This window comes from Stegodyphus dumicola, chromosome 7 (assembly GCF_044657685.1).
Source record: "Stegodyphus dumicola isolate Sdum_Otavi_A_Nest chromosome 7, ASM4465768v1".
NCBI classification, from domain to species: Eukaryota; Metazoa; Arthropoda; class Arachnida; order Araneae; family Eresidae; genus Stegodyphus; species Stegodyphus dumicola.
The window spans coordinates 129767692-129788116 of record NC_140774.1 but is presented as its reverse complement, the minus strand read 5'-3'; the positions used below and the strand labels follow the sequence as shown (position 1 = coordinate 129788116).

Genomic DNA, 20425 nt, shown 5'->3' with positions numbered 1-20425 from the left:
ATGTAATATACACTTATTACGAATTCTAAAAATGAATGAAGTTATTAGAAACAATGAACATCTTTTTGAAAATTTCTCATAAAAAATTTAAATTAGTTGCTCTTGATCAATTTTCGAAACTTATGCATAAAACTCAGTTAAATTTTTTTCAGTGCCATTAATTTAGAGTTTATGCTTTACGTAAGATTTGTTTTAGATTTATAAATTACCATAAGTTCTTTTAAAGATTAATGTGAAACATATTAAAATACATATTTATGTTCTTTTCAGTAGATGCTAATAATATTATTCTAGTCTGGGAAAACTCTTACTTATGCTGAGTTTTAAAATTTATGTAAAATTTAGCAAGTACCCCCGAAGCGCATTTTGCAATTTTATCTTAAATTATTAAAAACGTTCTTTTATTTTAAAAATGACATGTATGAATTTAGATGTCATATCTGTTAGATCTATTAGGGAATTTGAATTTAAATATACTTTATTTTTTAAAAAAACTTTCATTTGAAAACTTATTTCTCAACTTTTAAACAGCAGCACGAAATCAGATAAAATTTTTTAAATTTTTTTAATTGTTTATCAAATGCTATTATAAATAATTTGAGAACACTTACTAATGTTCAGTGTATTGTAATAAATCATTCAAAAACATGCGCAGCTGTGAGAATTTTAATTTTTAAGTTTTTCCCAAATTTAGTATGAAAATTTTAGTATTTTGTAAACTACTTTTCCTGTTTTGTTTCTAATATAGTGACTTTTCGTAAAGAATAAAAACCTCTTTCAGCCTTTTTAAGCTGTCACTTCAAAATTTTATTGACATAAAAAACTCCCATAATGAAGTCTTTTCCAAAGTGTTTGGTTAGCTATATTACGTTACATAAAATTATATTGCATTACATTACGTTTATAAAGATTAAACATAATTAACTATCTAATTGTACTTATTTAACCCTATTTTGTTCCGACAAGTTATTTTCTCTACACCTGTGCATAAAATCTGAAATTAAGTTTGAAATGCTCAGAACTGAAGTAAAACTCATCTAAAATCTTTATTAGAATAACGCTTTAGTTTATTTAAAACTTTAAGTTAAGAAACAATCGTAACCTCTGCATTCGGAATTTCAGAAACACATTAATCTACGTTCAGTCTTCTAACTCGATGTAGTTAATGGGTACTCTACATTTTAATTATAAATAAAATTTACTCACCAAACTGTAAGTCTGCTCGATGTAATGGTATGCTTTGCAGACTAGGAAGTAAACTACTTGAATAGTTGCCACAATGTTCACTGTAAATGCAATTTTGCTCTTTTTAAAAACTAATAATAATTGATATTCGACTGAAAGTTGGCAGAAAAAAATAGAAAATACAAAAAATGAATTATGCTGGCGTTTGATTTGACATAAGATATTTATCTGTTTTTTAAAATTTGTGTTAACTGAAAATCCCGAAGTTAACGGAAAAATTAATTTAAAAAAGTTTCGGATAATAAATGCACTTCTTATTAATTTTAATTTATTTTTAATCATATATGTATAAACAGTTGATATTCCTTAAGTTGGTTTTTCATTTAAAGTAAATTTCTTTGGAAAATTTGTGTTGCTTTGCTCCATAATAAGTCGAGTAAAATTTCTAGCTCATTTTCTTGTGTCCTCTGTGCTAGTTTAAAATGCTTGTATGGTGGGATAACTCACAGCATTTCTAATGTGTTTTTGGTTTGCTTTAAATCACTGCAGTTATAATTGCTCACCTGTAAATATTTACCAACCAAAATAATTACGTCTGGTACCTTCAGTTTACGCCTGGTGCCAGAATAATTACGCCTAGTGCCCTAGACGCTAAACAAAAATGTATTGTAAGGCAGTTTAGCCTTTAATAACTGCTGCGTACAGACAAGATTCTTCAGGAAAACAAAATTCTTCTTGTAGAAATAGCGTAACTCCAATAAATTATTAAGCATTAGGAATGTATTACAAAAACAATTATTACAACTATACAACTTATAATAAAAATAGACTGGAAACTCGTTATAAGGGGTCTTCTTGCAGAAGACCATTTAACAAATGGATTCAGCAAAAGTTGTTGTAAAAGAAAGATAATTGGATACTTGACTAATAATACAAAATGGTTTAGAACAATGTAATTATTAAATTAGGCAATAGCACAGACGAAAAACATATTTTTAAATAATGTGAAATTTTAAATATTCGGCATATAACTCAATAAGTACAGTTAAAATTTAAATAAATAGTGACATTACATTTAAAATCAGGTTCGCATGTTTTATTTATGCGTATCACGGTATAGAAATGTGAATTAAATTTTACAATATTTGAAATCACTACTTGATGACAAAAGGATGACAGGTTTTCTTTCTTTTTCAATCCTAAACTACTCTGTCTAATATATTAAGCGTTTTGAAATGATGTTCAAGATAATTGCATATTGTCGCTGAAAAGTCCTGTCAAAAGCATAAAATACTTGATGCGTTAGGCTCCCATGTTTGCTAAGTTTTCCCTGGCACCACCATCTTCTCTCTAAACAGCAAATATTGTATCAGAAGTTATTGTCTGTAAATCAGTTGTTTTGTCTATAAATTTACTTATAAATCAATTTTTGATTTTTTACCTGTAAATCAATTAGCTAAATTTGTCACTATATGTTATAAACACAAATATTAGAACTTTACAATGGGACTTTATAAACGTGTGGGGGATCTCATAACGAAAATTGGCTATGCAATTCATTTTAAAATTTTATTCAAACGGTAGTACCCTTTTTAATATTTCCCGGATTATGTTAAAAACGAAATCGAAAATCAAACACTGGAGCTCCTAATATGAAATTAAGTTTTGTTCAACAACAAAAATTGTTTTATGAGTTGGCAACAAAAGAGTGCTTTTAATTTTTGATGCTTAAAAATTACTTTAATTATGAACTCCTTTTTCCAACTGTTAGAACTTAATCTGAAATTTTTAATGTTTTAAGTTTATTTATTTATTTATTATGCATGCATTTCAAACATTATTTCTGATAATTTGTCCAAATGTGTTCTACAAGGTCGGTAATGACATTTCCAATATTGATAGCAGACGTTTGTCGTAGTATTTTTTATGAATTACGTAGAAATAATATACGAAAAATTTTCTTAGTAATTGTTTATGATTGCTATTTTTATAACACGAATTTGATTATTTATTTATTTTTGATGCGGTGTAGCCATGTAGATGAATTCCGGTAACTAGCTCATAGAAGCTCAGAATTGTGCGCAAGCATCTTTAAAATACTAGTTTTAATTTAAGCAAATGAGTGGTTATATTTTTACTTCAAATTGTTTGAGAATTCGGTCAGTTGAAAGCAATCTGCAGACCATGCAGGATATCTATAGAAAATTCCAGGAAGTAACTAATTAAATATATATTTTTATTTGATATGCAACACTGCATTGTATTTCAGGTGAGTACAATATGTGACCTTGCTTGTGCTTTGTTAACGATAGTCAAGATTACGTAACTGTGACCATTATTATGTTAGGTTTCATTAACAACTCGAACGTAAAATTCCGTGTGAGGTTTTTCTGAATCAGTCGGGATTGGGTTTTTAGAAAACGCCTAACTAGAAGAGAAGATGCTTCACATTTAATTGCTGTTTATATCAAGCGAGGAAGTTGTCTACGAAGTCTTTTCTACACGGCATAGCTTGAAAACACATCTTTTACATGCCAGGTATTTAAGAGGCGCCTATTTCTATATTGTTCATTCTATGATTTTTCCTTATTTTCCTATCTTAAAGCGTTAAAAGGCTTTAATTGTTTGCAATATATATCCTCAGTTTGTAATTCGTACATTCATTAAAATCAGAACAAAATTCATTTGAACTTCTACACTATTTTAAAATAGAAATTAAATTCCTTAAAAAGAAATTAAAACTTAAATTCTTTAAAATCATAAGATTCTTGATGGTCTTTAGGGCGACAATTATCCGAACAGTTATTATCTGAACTCTAAAACTTATTTTGACTCGTTATTGAAATTTTCAGGAAATGTCTTGAAATTAAGTACACGTATGTTGAATGAAATTCTTTGAAATTCTTTCAGGTTTTAGTCGCTGTTTCTGTAGTATTTGAATTTTAAAACTTATTTAGATTCTTATTAAGCATTTCAGGAAATGTCTGGAAGTTAAGTACATGTACGTTGCGTGAAATTTGTTCAAATATTCCAATCGCTGTTTCTGAAATTCTTGAATTCTTTTAAACTTATCTGGACTCGTTATCGAATACTTCTGGAAATTGGTAAATTAGATATGTGTATGTTGAGTGAAATTTTAAATTCTTTTAATTTTCCAGTCGCTGATTCTGTGGAACTTAAATTCTTTAAAACTTATTTGAACTCTTAATAGATATATTCAGAAAATGTCTGGAAATTAAGTACACGTATGTTTAAATTTCTTCAAGTCATCGAATCACTGTTTTTGCATTACTTGAACTCTTTAAAACTTGTTTGGACTCGTTAATGAATACTTTTGGAGAAGTGGACATTAAGTACGTGCATGTTGGTTAAAATTCTTTTAAATCTTCCATTTGTTGTTTTTATAGTATATCATAATTTTGTTTTTGTATTTTTGATATCTCTAGTGATAATCAATATTGTTCAGTTTTTCTTATATAGTCACCATTTTGTGGTAATTTTACATAATTTCTATATTTGCGTTTTTGTTATAATTACTTCTCTGCTTTATCCGGCTCTTCTCATTTCGCTCCTTTTGTCCCCACCCTTCCATTTTATTGTGAATATATTCTCAAGTATGCTTCTAAAACGCAAAAGAATGGATATTATAACTGAAAAGCATGTTATCGGTACCTACTTGCTTTAAAAAGGTAAAACAGCAAGAGTGTTTGATGTAAGAAAATTCACAACAATATTTTTCTGTGCATTTTGCTGAAAAGCACAGTTTAATATCAAAGTAAAATACATAAGGCTTAAAATTAAATTTATATTTAACTAATATAAATAACATTTTACTCGTGAATAAATGATTTTTTTGAAATAATGTTATTTTAAATCTGAAAATCAATTATCCTCAATGATGCAAAAATCGTATGATTGAAGATCTGCTGTATTTTACATTGCAGATTATTTTAGATTTTGAATTTTTAAGCTTTCAATAATGGAAGGAGTTTCTTTCTTCAAAATCACTGTTGAAATGATAAGCAGTCGTTAAAATGTGTAGTAATTTATCACAAACATATTTTGAACTCGTTTTGGAATTTTTCGTATTTGTTTATATACTATAACAAATGCAATAAGAACAGAATTTTGAAGAATAATATCGAAAAATGCATATTGGCAAAGAATTTTATTGAGTTGTACATGTAACGCAAGCTTCATTCGACATTCGTCATGTATTCATTGTGAGATTAATCTGAAAATATTTTACTATCGATTTATTGTTAAAACTCTTTTCTTAGATTATTAACCACACATCGTACCAATATGAAAATAACAAGATAAACTGAAAAAAAAAACATATAATAATTGAGATTAAAATAATAACTACTATTATCGTTTATGTATTTATAATAAGAAAAATATTAAAATATGTTTTCTGAAAATTATTAAATGTGAACTGTTTTTTTTTTTCAGATTTTGTGAAAAAGAAGCATTATAATATATATATATATATATTTTTCATTAAAGTAAATTTATTTTTCCTTCCCGCCAACCTATATATCAGGGAAGGAATATTTCCGGTTCAAAAATTCTATATTATGTTTTCAGTGAGTAAGCATGAACTAGAGTCCCCACGATATGTTTTTACTATTTTTACAAAGCTTACGTGTGTGAAGAATTTTTGTCTACGATAACTCTTAAATGAAACCTCCAAAAAGTTCTGTATTCCAAATTTAAGCTTTCTACATTCATATCATTTAAACAAATGGAAGTGATGCTTAACAGGAAGTCCATAACAATCTTTAATGGACACCCAGATGTTTACTTGAAGCCCGTAACAATTTTAATGAAAAATTATATTAAAATATAATACAAAATTTTCCAGAATTTTCAATTAATGAGAACAACTTATTAGATTTTGGCTTAAATTGATAAACCGGAAGTGATACTTTATTTGAAGTTTTGAACAGACTTTCGTAAAAAATTATATTATAAATACAAAATGTCAGCTTTGGTATTTAAACTCATATAAATATTTGCTTAATGCATTTAAATAATTTATTAGCCTCAATACTCAGTTTTGTGTCGAACCGCTTTTCAAATAAAAGGATGCTACCATCAAATGTTATTTCTTAAATGCTTTTTTTAAAAAAGTAATGTAACAAATATAAAAGATATAGCGAATATAAAAAAAAGAGTTGCAACACAACACTATACTGAGAATTCTACAGACATGCTGCTCTTAAAGATTTTGTGACTTTTTTTGGTTGAAATTTCTGTGGCTTGAGTGGAAAGAAAATACGAATAAACACAAATAAAAGGGTTGGTTATCTTATTAAGAAAACTGATCACTGATATCATAAACGAAGGGAAAAAGTATGGGAATATTTAACACTCTAATTGGAGTTCTAAAGTTCTGTTGCGTGAGTGTTAATGCTTTGATCTGCGTATACTGCAATCGATGCAATATTTTCAAATCAAAGCATGAGAATGAATGTGTTCACGAACACGTATAGTTATCATTGTCTATTATATATGAGAACAGGGCAACAAAACCTGAGAAGTGTTTATAATTAACAATGAGCCATAAAGTTTGCCAACAAATTAGATTTTATTTACCAAATGATCAATCAGAAGTAATATTTTAATTAACGCTCGTTGCTATTTAAATCTTAAAATTTGCAGGAGGTCATATAATGGCAACACCAATTTTTTTACTTCTGTTTTTATATTCCGTTTCAGTTAAAATGTTTAAAACTTATGCCAAATTAATTTTGGAAATATATTTAATTAAATTTAAGCGTTCTCAGTACAAATCAAAATTCTGAAAGGTTAATTTTAAGTTTTATAATATAGAGTTTCGGTTTTTGTATTTATTTAGTTTAGCTATTTTTAATAGAATTTGTAATTAAAATTGTTTTATATTCCCGTGCAATGCAGCACGAGACTTATTTGAAGAGCAATCTACGACGGAAAAATTAAATACAGGAGCACGCGCATCTAACATTTTAATAATAGATATCTCGAAATTGTACTCTTTTAATATCCAGAGAAAGCGAGAAAATATGAGAAGTGTCTCGCGTGTGATTTAAAAAACTTATAAAAGCTGGAGGAAAACATCTCAATTCAGTTAGAAGAAAAACCTAAGTGCATCTTCTGCTCACTACCTCATGTAAGTTCATACAGGGGTTGCCCCGTGTACAAGAAGCGATACGAAGCAAAGAAGCAGCAGGCGAAGCCAGCAGCTAAGATCCCTACGCCGGCAGATTTTTCGAAATTCATCGAAACAGAGAAAGACAGCAGTAAAACCCAGATGAAACCTCTCTACAGCGATAAAGTAAAGAAAAAATTGGAAAACCCACCCACAGAGTACAAGCATATCATAAACTGGATCCAAGATCCTAAAATAAAAAAAATTTCTGAACAGTATGGTTGAGCACGTTGAAAAGATCCGCGCTGCAAAAGCCACGGCTGAGAAGTTTACTGCCGGGTTCAAAGCAGCCATGAAACTGATGAGATCTGCTGAAAGCGAAGAGTAATCACCAGCTTAAAAGCATTTGAGGGAATTTCACTATGTTTACGATTTCTTTCACTTTTTTAACATACAGGTTCCCCTGTTTACAGCAGCAGAGCTCGGGGTCAGTACTTGGGTGGGTGACCACCCACGTGACTGGCCTCGACGTATCATCTTTCTTCAACTAGTGAAGATACATCACAGCTTGTACGGCGGCCAGATGCTTGAACCCTCCTTCTCCAAAGTCTACTTGACCAACTCACTTGCATTAGCACATGTCCCTGCTTCACCTTTGTAGGTGCGGTGTAAATCACCTTAATTTTTAATTCTTCCCAACGTTTTAGGGCATAGCTCCAACAGAGACGGTTAAAGTAGCAGAGGCTACTAAATGCCGCCTAACCATTCACTCGATTTCTCAATTCAGTTGTTTACTTATTGATGTTAATGACTGTAGCGAATTCGCAGTGAAATCGGATTAGCTTTCTCTATTTTGAATTGAGTTCTGTTGAACGTAGTAGTTAAAAGATGATAACTACTGTGAGATATTGGGATATTGTACGACTATCTCTGAGGACATTTAAGCATTTTGTTTTTATTTGTTGTGATAAGAATACATTTTTTTTTGTATTTTCATCGGACATGTGCATTCAATTTATTATGAACCCGTACGCACGCAACAGTATTTTCTACATTTTACTAATAGTTTATTTTTGAAACTTATAGCTAAAATATTTATCTACTTCTATATAATATAAATTATAATTTATAAAATTATGTTTTAGGAACAATTTCTTCGTGAAGTATCTCGTTTTATATTTGCTAAGCAATGTATATATTTGCCATCAGGTGCATATAACTAATTACTGCTTTAGTTCAAGGATAATAACATTTTATCACTGACCAAACAATTAGTTTTTAAAACTTTAGTTTACTATCCTAAAACAAACTAATGTTTACTTCCATTTTAATTAAAATCATTTTATAAAATTCATGTTATAAAATAAGAACTAATTTGTTTATAACTGTAACAGTTAAATAATTCGGCGTCAGCAATCAAGACATTCGAAAAGTAGAAAGTTTATGCAACTTATAATTATTAATAATATGTATATGACGTTGACAAAAATTTATTATTACAATGAGAAGAATAAATTTCCTTCCCTAAAGGAATTAACTAAGCTAATGTCTTCGTCTTAAATTTTAATTAGCATTAATATTTATCTAGGACACTTTTTTGAGTTACAATGCAATTATATTAATCACGTTAGATCAAAGCGACGAATTATTAATGATACGAAAACATTAAAGTTCGCAATTCGTTAATTTACTTATTACATAAGTCTCTATTTATAACACTAATTAAATTCAGGAAGTTTCCTTACTTGCGTTTAATTTATTATGTACAAATGTAGAGATTTAATTAATTAGATAATAAAGATTCGATTATTATTAAGTTTCCATATATTAATAATAATGCAAAGATCAGTAGTGCATTGTATACATTTTTTCTTCTTTGTTATCTAAAAAAGGAATATTTTGCTAGGAGTTCTATTTTTCATTCTAATATGCGAAAGCAGTCATCAAGAACTTGAATCTGTTAAGCGCAATATTTCATCTAACTTATTCTTAGGAATAAATTTTTTCGATATCGTAATTATTTGTTCATTAAGACATAAAAGCAAAATTCAGTCAGTTGTTATTATGTCTACATTTGTGCAACGCATAATAATGACTTACTAATGCATAACTAATGTACAATTATTAAATGAATTTTATTTCTTCTTTGAGGGTGTACTTATTGTTACTTTAATTTTACTAAAAGTGTCTACATTTTATTGCTTTTTTTCTAACTGCAAATAGAAATACTTTTTTATATAATATTTGTATGATGAAATAATTGCGAAACGGGTTTCCGAAAAGTACGAATAAAGATTTTATTGAGTACATTTTCATGTTTTCGTAAATAATTTTTACATGAAATAAAAGTGCTTGGAAATAAACGATTCATGAAATAATTATATATTTTGCGTACACTTGTGCAGTTCGGTTCTTTGTTATTTCTCCACTGTTTAAAATTATTTCACACAACCTATTATAACGAATTTATATCATCGTTATCACTGTGCGCATAGGTTTTGCAAAGCACAATTGTTACGACCTTTGAAGGATAATGAATAATGAAAAACATTTGCGTACATGTTTTTTTTTTCATTTTATAAATCGATTTTAGTGATCACTGTTAATTGATACAGCAATTTATTATTTTTACTTCCTTGTACGAAGTAAAGGAAACATTGTAATCGCGAAAAACGTCGGGTATCATATTTCAACGAATATATCCATTTTGATCGCTGTCGGATCCATTTGAACGATTTTTTGCGTTACAACTGTACATACGGAGAAAGGTTTGAAGGGTTTTTTTCTTAACGTATATACCTAAGTACATCCATATGTATGTATCTCGCGTAACTCAAAAACGAGTAGCCTCAGAATGTTGAAATTTTGTTCTGTGTAACATGAAGTTGTGCACCTCCCTTTTTGGTTGCAATCGGCCGCATCAAATATATATATATATTATAGTATATATATATTAGTGTATATTAAAACTTTTTATATGTTTATAGGATTCTTGGAAATTTATTACCTAGGAATTTCAATGTTTGGTCTTTGTGTAAAATTGGTTCTAATTTCTTACTTTATGCGTTTAGTGATATGTATATATATACCCACTCCGTTACCCGCCTCAGTGAGCTCTGTGCTATTTTTCCTATATGTTGTAAACTGGGCATTTTTTGTTTTAAGAGTGATTAAATTATGTTATTTTTATGTTCTGGTTAAGGTTTTGTATGCCTTTAGTTAATCTGCACGCAAGAGTTCTAGAATTATAAATAGTTTAAAAGTTGAAGTGGCGGTAAGCCCATTTGCTTACATTTGAAACTCTTAGTAGCATAGTGTACTAAGTCGGTTGGTGCACCAATTTAAATGTCATTTTCTCCAGTGGGAGCGGAAGTGTAAATTTTTGTTCACGAAAATTTTGTCTTTTTGCCTGTTGGACGCATTCTTTGTTTTCTTGTAAAAACTCAGATTTCAATTAAAAAAATAGCTGTTTTTAACTATATTTGGTGTTTTTGAATTTTATAATTTTTATTGAAGATGTTTGTGTATTTTTATGCTGCCGCGAAATGAGAACTGAATTGATTGAATGAGAAATGTATCTCTAATGAAATTCGAGGAAATACGTTTAAATGAAGTGCAGGAAAAATAAGTATAATTTATTAGGCCGTACAAGGAAATCATGTGGTAGCTGCATAAGGTTCTTTAATGATCCTAATTTTTTTCCATAAGCTCGTATTTCGAGAGTTAAATAATTCTGTTTAATTCGAATACTATTTGTTCCTGCAAGTACTTTGAAAGATCTTATCAGAATGATTCACCAGTTTATCATTATCTACTGATGCCCAAAACCTCGTGATTTTTCGGGTCCATACTTTTTAGACGTTTGCCAGGAAATCTGTGCGAAAATAAGAAAGTCTCTTATTCTGTGTAATCTGGGTCTTTATTGTTACTACTGTGGTAAACTACTCAACTTTGTTAATGTATTCTAAATCATAAAATAAAAATAATAAATGAAATAAAAAACCTTAGATCGACTTAGATTTGTAGATAAAATTAAAAAACTATTGATAATTCATTCAAAATCAGTACTAAAGTATGAGTGCTTAAGTATTTAAAATCATTGCCAGTTAAAGTAGTTTTGGGGCTAATGTAACATTTTAAACTAGTGTGTTTCTGTCCTGTATAAGATACATTCTGTATATTATTTTCTTATGTTTTAAAAGCTCCATGCCGAAACATTTGCTCTCTTACGTTTATTAATATTATTTTTCTAATGATTAGATCCTTTATTTGTCTAAAATATTCTTATTAATACTTTTATTTTACGTTTTCAGAACCCGTAGCAATGTCTGTTGTCATCGGAATCGTCGTTGGATGCATCGTATTGTTACTTATTATAACTCTCGTTATTCTCTACCTTTTGAAAGCTGAAAGAATGTGCTTCAACCGTAAGTTCTTTACAAATTACTACTTGTTATTATCTCACGTTTTAATTTTGCAGTTGCCAGCTCTTTGTTTGCTATGTTTACGTATTTTTACTTTTTGCCTGGAAAATTATCTTTGGTTTATTTATTTTCTGTTTATTTTTACCTGCATCATTCGATCCATTCTACACTCTAATAATTAACCTAAGCAATCCATCACCCAAGATTAAAGAAAAATACCTAATCAAAAACGCACATTTTCTCCTCTCGTTGTTAAATTAAATTAAAAATTTGACACCCATGCTGGAGAACTATGAATTACTCACTATGAAAACAATTCAATTACATTTTCAGCAGCAAGCGTCATTCCGCTGCCTTGACAAATTCATTAAAGCTGAAAAACCAAATAACAAACTAAGAAAGTTAGCGTCTGGTAACAGATGGTCCTGGAGTATCCCAGATTTTTGTGCCCCGTTATTGGAGACATTTATTACCTCCGTGATCGGAACTTCTGATGAAGCTGGCGAAAAACAGACAACAGAGATATAACACTCATACGTTTGTTCGTGAGAAGAAACGTTAATGATGATGATTTATATCTGTACACTTACGACCAAGTAAATAAAGTCTTTTACTCTGCGTTCTCATTAAGTAACTTAAAGGCAGAAATTTTATACTGTCTTCTATTTTGTCATGTTGTAAATTTTCTGTTACGAGATAATTAAATTCTTTGCAGAATATTTTTACACCGTGATGGCTACACAAGAATTAGGGATATTTTTACTGTGGATGAAATACTAGCTAAGGTAACTGGGTAATTTGTTTTGAAGTTACTCTGTATGAAAAACCTTATTTGGAAAGAAAATGTATCATTACTTTATGTAAAACAAATTCAAGCTCGAGACATCCAACCTGCTGAAGAAAATTGATAAAGAAACTAGGTTTTTGTGGAGATGAATTATTTGTTTCAAATAAAAAATTAAATTTAAAGAAATTAATTATTTAACAGTAAATTAATAAACATAGCTGTGACAACTACACAAAGATAATTAGCCTATAGAAATTACGAAATTGAAATTTAATGTAAAAATGACCAATAAGATTAGAATACCTTTTCGTTTATTCTTAGAAACAGAAAAAAATAATGTGGAATGATGCATATCAGTAGTCTTCATTTACGTGTACAGACGTTTCCCACCGTACGAACGAGTTACGTCCTGAACGATTGTTTGTACCATGAATTTGTTCGTAAAATGTCATTAGTTTCTCTCATATATCTCCTAACAATGATCATGAGGTAGGAACTATAAATACTATCAAATAAACAAATAAAAATCTTTAAACATTTAAATATCACATTTCAAATTTTAAATGTAGTACATTATAAAAAATTAGAAGCAAGTAAAGAATTACTTTACCATTCAATACGTACCTTGTATTTTTGTCTTTGAGTCATGTGTGGCTGGGGTGAATATGACGCTAGTAGATCTTTAGATAGGTGTAAAGGGTCATTGTGTGAGTTTCCCTCTGAATACTCATTCCACAAGGAAAAGGGACATTTGCGATGAGGAGTGGGAGGAGTTGTCATGTTAGATGAGACAACAACAGTGATTTCTGAAGTGTTTTCCTGAATAAAATAAGCGTTTGAACAGCTTTTCATTTTCTTTAGCCGTAAATAAGACGACAACACTGTATGGCATCACGCTCAGCAGATTTAACTTTAGCAAACCTCTCAGAATTTGGGTGTTGGTGTTCCAAAAGACTATGCTCCGAACACTTTCCGAATGTGAACAAATTTCAATCTTTAAGAACACGTTTGCTCGTATGTGCGAAAGTTCGTAAGGAGGTTTGCGTTACGTTTTCTTCAAACAGTGTTATAGTAATACCAAATATAAAAATCACAGTGAGTTTCCCATAACACACTTAAGAAACTAATCTCTTTATGCAGGAAGATTTTATTGGAATATAAGTTAAGACAGTTAGTTAAAATATACCTCGGTAATGATGTAGTATGCGATCTTCCTCCTTTAGTTTGTTATTTATTCCTTAGATAGGAACATTAAAATGCTATTTTATAAATATAAAAATAAATACATATAATTTATAATACATTAATGAAAATGATTGTGTTAATACATTTTAAAAACTAGTAAATTTTTAATTCCATTTAATTTAAATTCCTTCCAGTTTTACATATAATCGCCCATAAATAACTGATTAAAACCGGTAGATCGCATACCGCATTTTTACTTATATTTCTGCATAAAATGTAATTAGTATTTTAAATAGATTTCTGTCGAAAAATAAAATTATACTACGCGCTTTTCTTAGAACAGTTCATAGAGGTAAAATGTATGGTAAAATATATTCTGTCTCTCAAGTACCTAAAGGATTCCTTTTTCTCATTGCATGAATATAAATGATATTTTTAATTACATAATTTTATGGTTTTAATATGTGTTTAGTATGCGTTATGCACTCTAAATAATCTACGCTAAGCAGCTGGATGTGAAATTTATTTTTATTAGTAAGCCAGGTATTTTAAATAAAAGGGTATTTTCTCTAAGAAATCAAGTCATTATTTTACCTTTGCTAAGTGAAAAGGCTACCAGCTAAAAACGTATATTCATATACACCGTGTCCAAGAAATCCTTACCAGTCCTTTAGTTTAGCAACTGGGAGACATATACTTCCAATTAAGAAAATGTTTTAAATTATGTTTTAAGCGTTACGTGTTTTGGTATTTTTAAATTTAATTGGTTAGATTTAGAATAGCTATGAAATATAAATTTTTTACTTATATTTAGGAAAGTGTTGACTTTATTCACATAACTTAAAATATAAACGTTATAAAAATGAAGACAAAATCATGACTCCCGTACGACAGCGATATTTTTTCGTATTAAAATCGGTGATCGTATTTAGGCTGGTCCGTGTGATTATAACAAAGCACACGAAGGCTATCTGCCAGTATCATACTTAGGGTCCGCATACAAATTGAAGAGCGAAATGTGCGCATTTCTGTGTATATAAAATGAAAATAGGAGCCAAGAGAAAGGTTTCTGATGTTAAGAGATTAGGTAACAAGCATTTCAATGCAAATTATTATGAAAAATATTAAGGGGTATCAGAAACACCTATACCGACAATGTTAAGTTGGCCATTTTCGATGAACCTTTTCTCAAAATCTGCTGTAGATACAAGCTTGAAATTTTTTCTGTAATTAAAGTATACCTATCTGATTATACTGAAATGAGCTTTTGAAACATTTTGAATTTTAGAGTAAATTACAGAATATTTTGTTAGACATAGTAAAATTTAGCACTTTTCTCACACAAAAAATTAAATTTTTTTTCCTAAGTTTATTACAAAACGCTCATTTCAGTAAATATTAGGGAACCTAATAAATAAGCCATAAAAAGTTTAGATACCTGCGAGCAGTAGTTCCTGAGAAAAGGTACATCGAGTATAAAAAATCACGTTTGGATAAAAACGCATTTTTATGTAAAAATCCTCATTGATCAAAGCAGTAGATGACAAATTATAACTAGATTTTTTTTTACAGTTCTAATTTTCATAGAGATTAAAGAATGGTATTTTTAGAAAGATGAAAGTATAGAGAATTTGAAAATGCAAAAATCCGAAATCACGATTTTTTTGAAGATTTTGGGGTTCCAACACCCCTTAATCAATGCTATTGTTTTCAAAATGGAAGTCTGATTCATAGAATCCTACAGAATTTATGTTCTAGAAAACTCTCGCAGCCTTCAAACCGTAATATTATTTGCAGTTTTTAAAAATTTAAAATATACGTAGTTTAATGAGTTTTAATACTATAATCATATTATGATTCTAAAGAAATAAAACTTCATAAGGATATTAGTAACGCATTTTCAGATTTTGAGAGCCCTAAATTATTATTTATTACCTATAAATTATTTTATTTATTAGTGTGTTTAATTGATAATATATTACATATAGCATTTTTCGGCATAGCAAATGTAATATATTAAAAATTAAAGGCATTAATAAATCATAAAAATATAATTGAAAAACATTTAAGGTGAAAAAATGAATTTGGAATTACTCTAATCGACCCCTCAATGCAACTTGAATATGTCGTCAAAAATCGCATATTTCGAAATTAAGTACCTCGGTCAAGTTTTTTCTTAACCTTTTGTTTTGTCTTAACTTAACTTTTTGAAGTCAAACTTTTTGTGTTCTCAGAGGTATAAATTTCGATTAGGATAATTGTAACCTATAAAAGTTTAAGTTTTGTAGTTTTTACAAAATTTTTTTTTTAATTTAAAAAAGCCAAATCATGAATATTTGCATCAATATGTCTAGGACCAACGGTTGCTAGTTTAGAGGTCGTATAAGAACTCTTGTATGCACGGTGTATGTGTATATATTCTGAGATCCATTCTAGGTGCAGCTAGTCTTGCTGGCCTGTCTAACTGTATATAACATGAAGAAATTTTGCCTATAATAAAATGGTTACCATATGACAAAAATGTACACCAAGTCTCATGGTTTCTGGTACATAGTATAATTTTGACGAAATTTTTTATCGTGATTGTAATAATTGTATTTGAGATACAGTTCTTAAAATGGTGCTAAACATGAAATAGCAGTTATATGTCAATGTGTAAAAAACGTTTTTTTCAATCTATAATTAAAAAAAAAAAAAAAAAAAAATACGAAAACTAACTGGCTTCTTGACAAGCGTCAAAGCATTATTTTCCACTAGGAGACAGCGTGAGCAAATTTCCCTGATATTTGTAATAAAACACGATATTTTTAAAGAACTGTAAGGGGAACTGAAATGAATCCAATTTGTTGTATTTGAAGTAGATTTAATAGATATTAAAAATGTTGAATTCTAAGTTTATTAAGAAATGATAATGGAAATTGAAAATTAGTTTTTGTTAAAGATTTATAATTAAGACACAAGTTTTACTGAGAAAAATACTTATAAAAACACTTGAAAATATAAGTTTTATATATTATTAATAATATTTTAATTTTTCGATAAAAATTCGAAATTCATAAATCATGTTATTAATTATATGCCGTAGTTTAGAAATTGTTCAGAATTAGATTTTTAATGAAGGATATGTTTCAGAGAAATGTATGTTTAAATTAACTGAATTGATGCATGAAAGTTTGGAATAACTTAAAAGGAAACTTTGAGAATAAATTTAGAAAACTCTTTTATTAAATGTAAATAAAGTTCGCAGCTTAGTGTAAATAAGAGTTTCTCCAGACTATTTTGTTAGAATTAGAATTGTTAGCATTTACTAAATGAATGTAAGCACTTGTATAATTACGTCTTATAATAAGCCTTATATCATATGGATCTAAAATAAACCTTGCTTAAAGCTCTAAGCCTTGAACAAACGACACTGAAGAGAAATGAAGCTGAATTTTATAAATACGTTTCGGAAACTAATTCCAAAGTAATTAATTTCAGTTTATTCTGAAATTTATTTAAACATTAGTATACGAGAATGTATTTGTCAAAATTTTGAAGACGCTTCGAAGAAATTAATTCATTCTCATAACTGACTACATAAATTTACTAGAAATGTTTTTATATGTATATAAATCAAATATAAATAAACTTCGAGTTAAATTCATATGCAGTCATTCAAACCCAGGCTCCCATGATACATTTTGCTACTTAGGAGAATTAAAAGATTTGCAAACAAAGCGTGCGAACTTTTGAAGGTGATCAACTTCCGTAAATTTCTTTAACAGCAGGCGGTAATTCACTGCAGCTTAGAAAAGCTTCGACTGCCATATGCATTTTAAGCGAAACACAGAGGTTGTTCGCACACGTTTTAAACGATTTTGCTTTGCTATAAAACAATCGCCTGCTTAGAAAATCTGAGATTCGAATCCCGCAAACGGGCTGGCTGCATGGGTGTTTTCGTGGTTTTCCCCCATGTGTAACGTGTATACGAGACAGTTTCTCTTAGAAAGTCCTCCACAAAGGCATTCCTCCCCTTAGGCAGATAGCCCTAGTGTGCTTTGCCATAATTAAATACACCACCACTTTTAACTGCAAATATATTTTTGAAAGTCTAAATTATCATCTACTGCTTGAGAATTTTGTTTTCATGCAAAATGACGCATTTAAAGAAGCAATGCACGGACGGCTATGTTTGTGCTCTTTTTCAAGAAAATTATTCACATCTATTTATTACAAAATGTTGTGAAAGCCATTAGATTTTGATACATAAAGCAATGATAAATAGTAATCTCAATAAGACAGGGAAAAGAAGTCAAAGTTTCGCTTCAAGGTGAAATATTTTTCAAAGTACACGGGTTATCATAAATTAAGGAAAAATCACAAAAATAGCGATAACTCCCTCAAAAATAAGCCAAACCGTGTAAAATTTGAATATGTTCCCAATTAAGAGTAGCTGAGTAAAACTGCAACATGCAAATTAGTGGCGCTGCACTCCGAATACGTCATATGCGAAGAGAATAAAAGTCCATGTTTGAGAGCAAGCCCACATATTTCACTGTGATAGTGACATCAGAAATCTGAGATAGCCAATTCGTAACAATGACCTCCAGGCATCATTTGCTTGCAGAACTACGATGGAGAGCCATTGGGAGACTAGAGACAGGACAAAGTCAAACATAAGTGGCCAGATGGCTAAATGTGAGTCTTTTTGTGATTCATAGACAATGGAGGCTATTTCAAATCACAGATTCAGCACCTAGGAGGTTCAGCCAAGGGCGGCCAACTGCTACGACGAGCGCCGATGACCGATATTTGACATTATGTGCACTTAGGAATAGAACCACTGCTTCGATTCTTCTTAGATCCTCCCTTGCTGCAGCCACCGGAAGGTTTGTGTCAACGTCAACTGTGCGTAGAAGGCTTCACGAAGGTGATCTGTATACGAGGCGAACAACCATTTGCGTGCTGCTCACGTCACGCCATAGGAGAGACTGTTTGCAATAGGCACGACAACAGGTCTACTGGACGCCTGAGCAATGGAGGGCTATTCTCTTTACGGATGAGTCCAGGTTTAGTGTAGAAAGCGATAGTAGGCGTTATTTGATATGGAAAGAACCCGTTATCATCCGTCTAACATCCGTTAAAGAGATGCATACGGAAGAGGCAGTGTTTGTGTTTGGGTGGCATCTCTTTGGGTAGACGCACAGACCTCCATGTCTTTCCAACGGAAACCGTGAAGGCTCCGGTTTGTAGAGATGACATCCTTGATGCTTATGTACGCCCATGTGCCGGGACAATAGGTGATGCTTTCCTGTTACAGGACGATAACGCAAGACCACACAGGGCTCGCCTGGTAGTTGATTATCTTCAACAGGAAACAATTATGCGCATGGAGTGGCCAGCTCGATCCCCGGACTTGAATCCTATCGAGCACGTTTGGGATGCTTTAGAGAGACGTCTAGCTGCTCTCAATCCGCCCCCTCAGACCCTTGCCGCTCTTGCAACTGCATTGCAGGAGCAATGGCTCTCGCTTCCTATGGAACTGATAGACCGCATAATTGAAACCATCACACATCGCTGTATGTGCTGCATTGCTTCTAGAGGCGACCATATTCCATATTGAAGGTACTTTTCCTATAGCAAACTGACACCTTCGAATTGTTTATTTTATACATGGGCTAATTTCTATACTACCATAATTATCTGGTAATTTATTTTTATGTTATTTGATACCTCACTGTGTGTTGTATATTGTGGGTACGTTTCATAAAATTCTACATGTAACTTTTTCAGTAATCGTGATTTTTGTGATTTTTCCTTAATTTATGATAACCAGTGTACGTATTCAAGGAAACAACGTAACGTTTAGAATTTTACAAAGATAAGAACTTTAATGTTAAAAGAAAATCTTCTAAGTCAAAGGACTGTTGAATAATCATTAAAATGCTCGGTGTAAACTGCAAACAAAGTGATTAATATCGATTTGAACCTTAAAAAGGCGAAGAAACGTAATGTGCATCATCTTTATCCACGACATATCGCCGAAAGCAAAACAGACTGGAGTATTCTCTATGAGAAGCAATTATTCGGACAAAAATGGAAAAATGTTGTTACAATACAGAGATATTGGGTATATTTAAATGACCACGATAAAAAGAGATCCATTTATTATCATTAAAGAGAAGGAAAAAATCATTGAACGCGGTTCAAAGAACCTAAAGAAAGTTTTTCTAAGGGATTTATTATTGTTGTTAGTTTTTGATTAAACGACAAATAAAAATTAAAGAAATTGCAGAAAACTGTTAAAGTCAACTGCGCATATTATCAGGAATATATGTTATATCCACTTTTTCAATAGGAAATACCTTCGATTTAGCCATAGGGCCATCAATCAGTAGAACTGCAAGACAAAGCAAGCACATGCAGGTGGAAATCCACTGTCAATATCCTGGAAAAAACGGAACAAGAATCGTGTATCAAGGCTATACCCTTCCCTTACATCCCGACTAAATCTCTTGATATATCATCCGTCGATGTTTGCACTTTTGGACTTTTAAAAAGCGGATTTTCAAGACTTTAACCTACAATTCTCCTTGGAGTTTAGAAAGCTGTTCAAAAGGAACGGGATAACGTATCTCTTTCATTACTAAATAAAATTTTATTGTCTTCGAAATTATGGTATAAAACGATAGTGAAAAATAAGAGTTATCAAATAAAACATTCAAAACG

At 30.3% G+C, this 20425-nt stretch overlaps 1 protein-coding gene across 2 annotated transcripts in view; it reads left to right on the top strand.

Annotated features, from left to right (window-relative positions):
• Positions 1-20425, top strand: part of LOC118183052 (kin of IRRE-like protein 1) — a 795633-nt gene that overhangs the window by 636067 nt on the left and 139141 nt on the right. For both annotated transcript variants that reach the window (XM_085820807.1, XM_085820808.1), the window contains exon 9: positions 11632-11745. In XM_085820807.1, coding sequence (XP_085676933.1) covers positions 11632-11745 — 114 coding nt within the window. The remainder of the gene's footprint in view (positions 1-11631; positions 11746-20425) is intronic.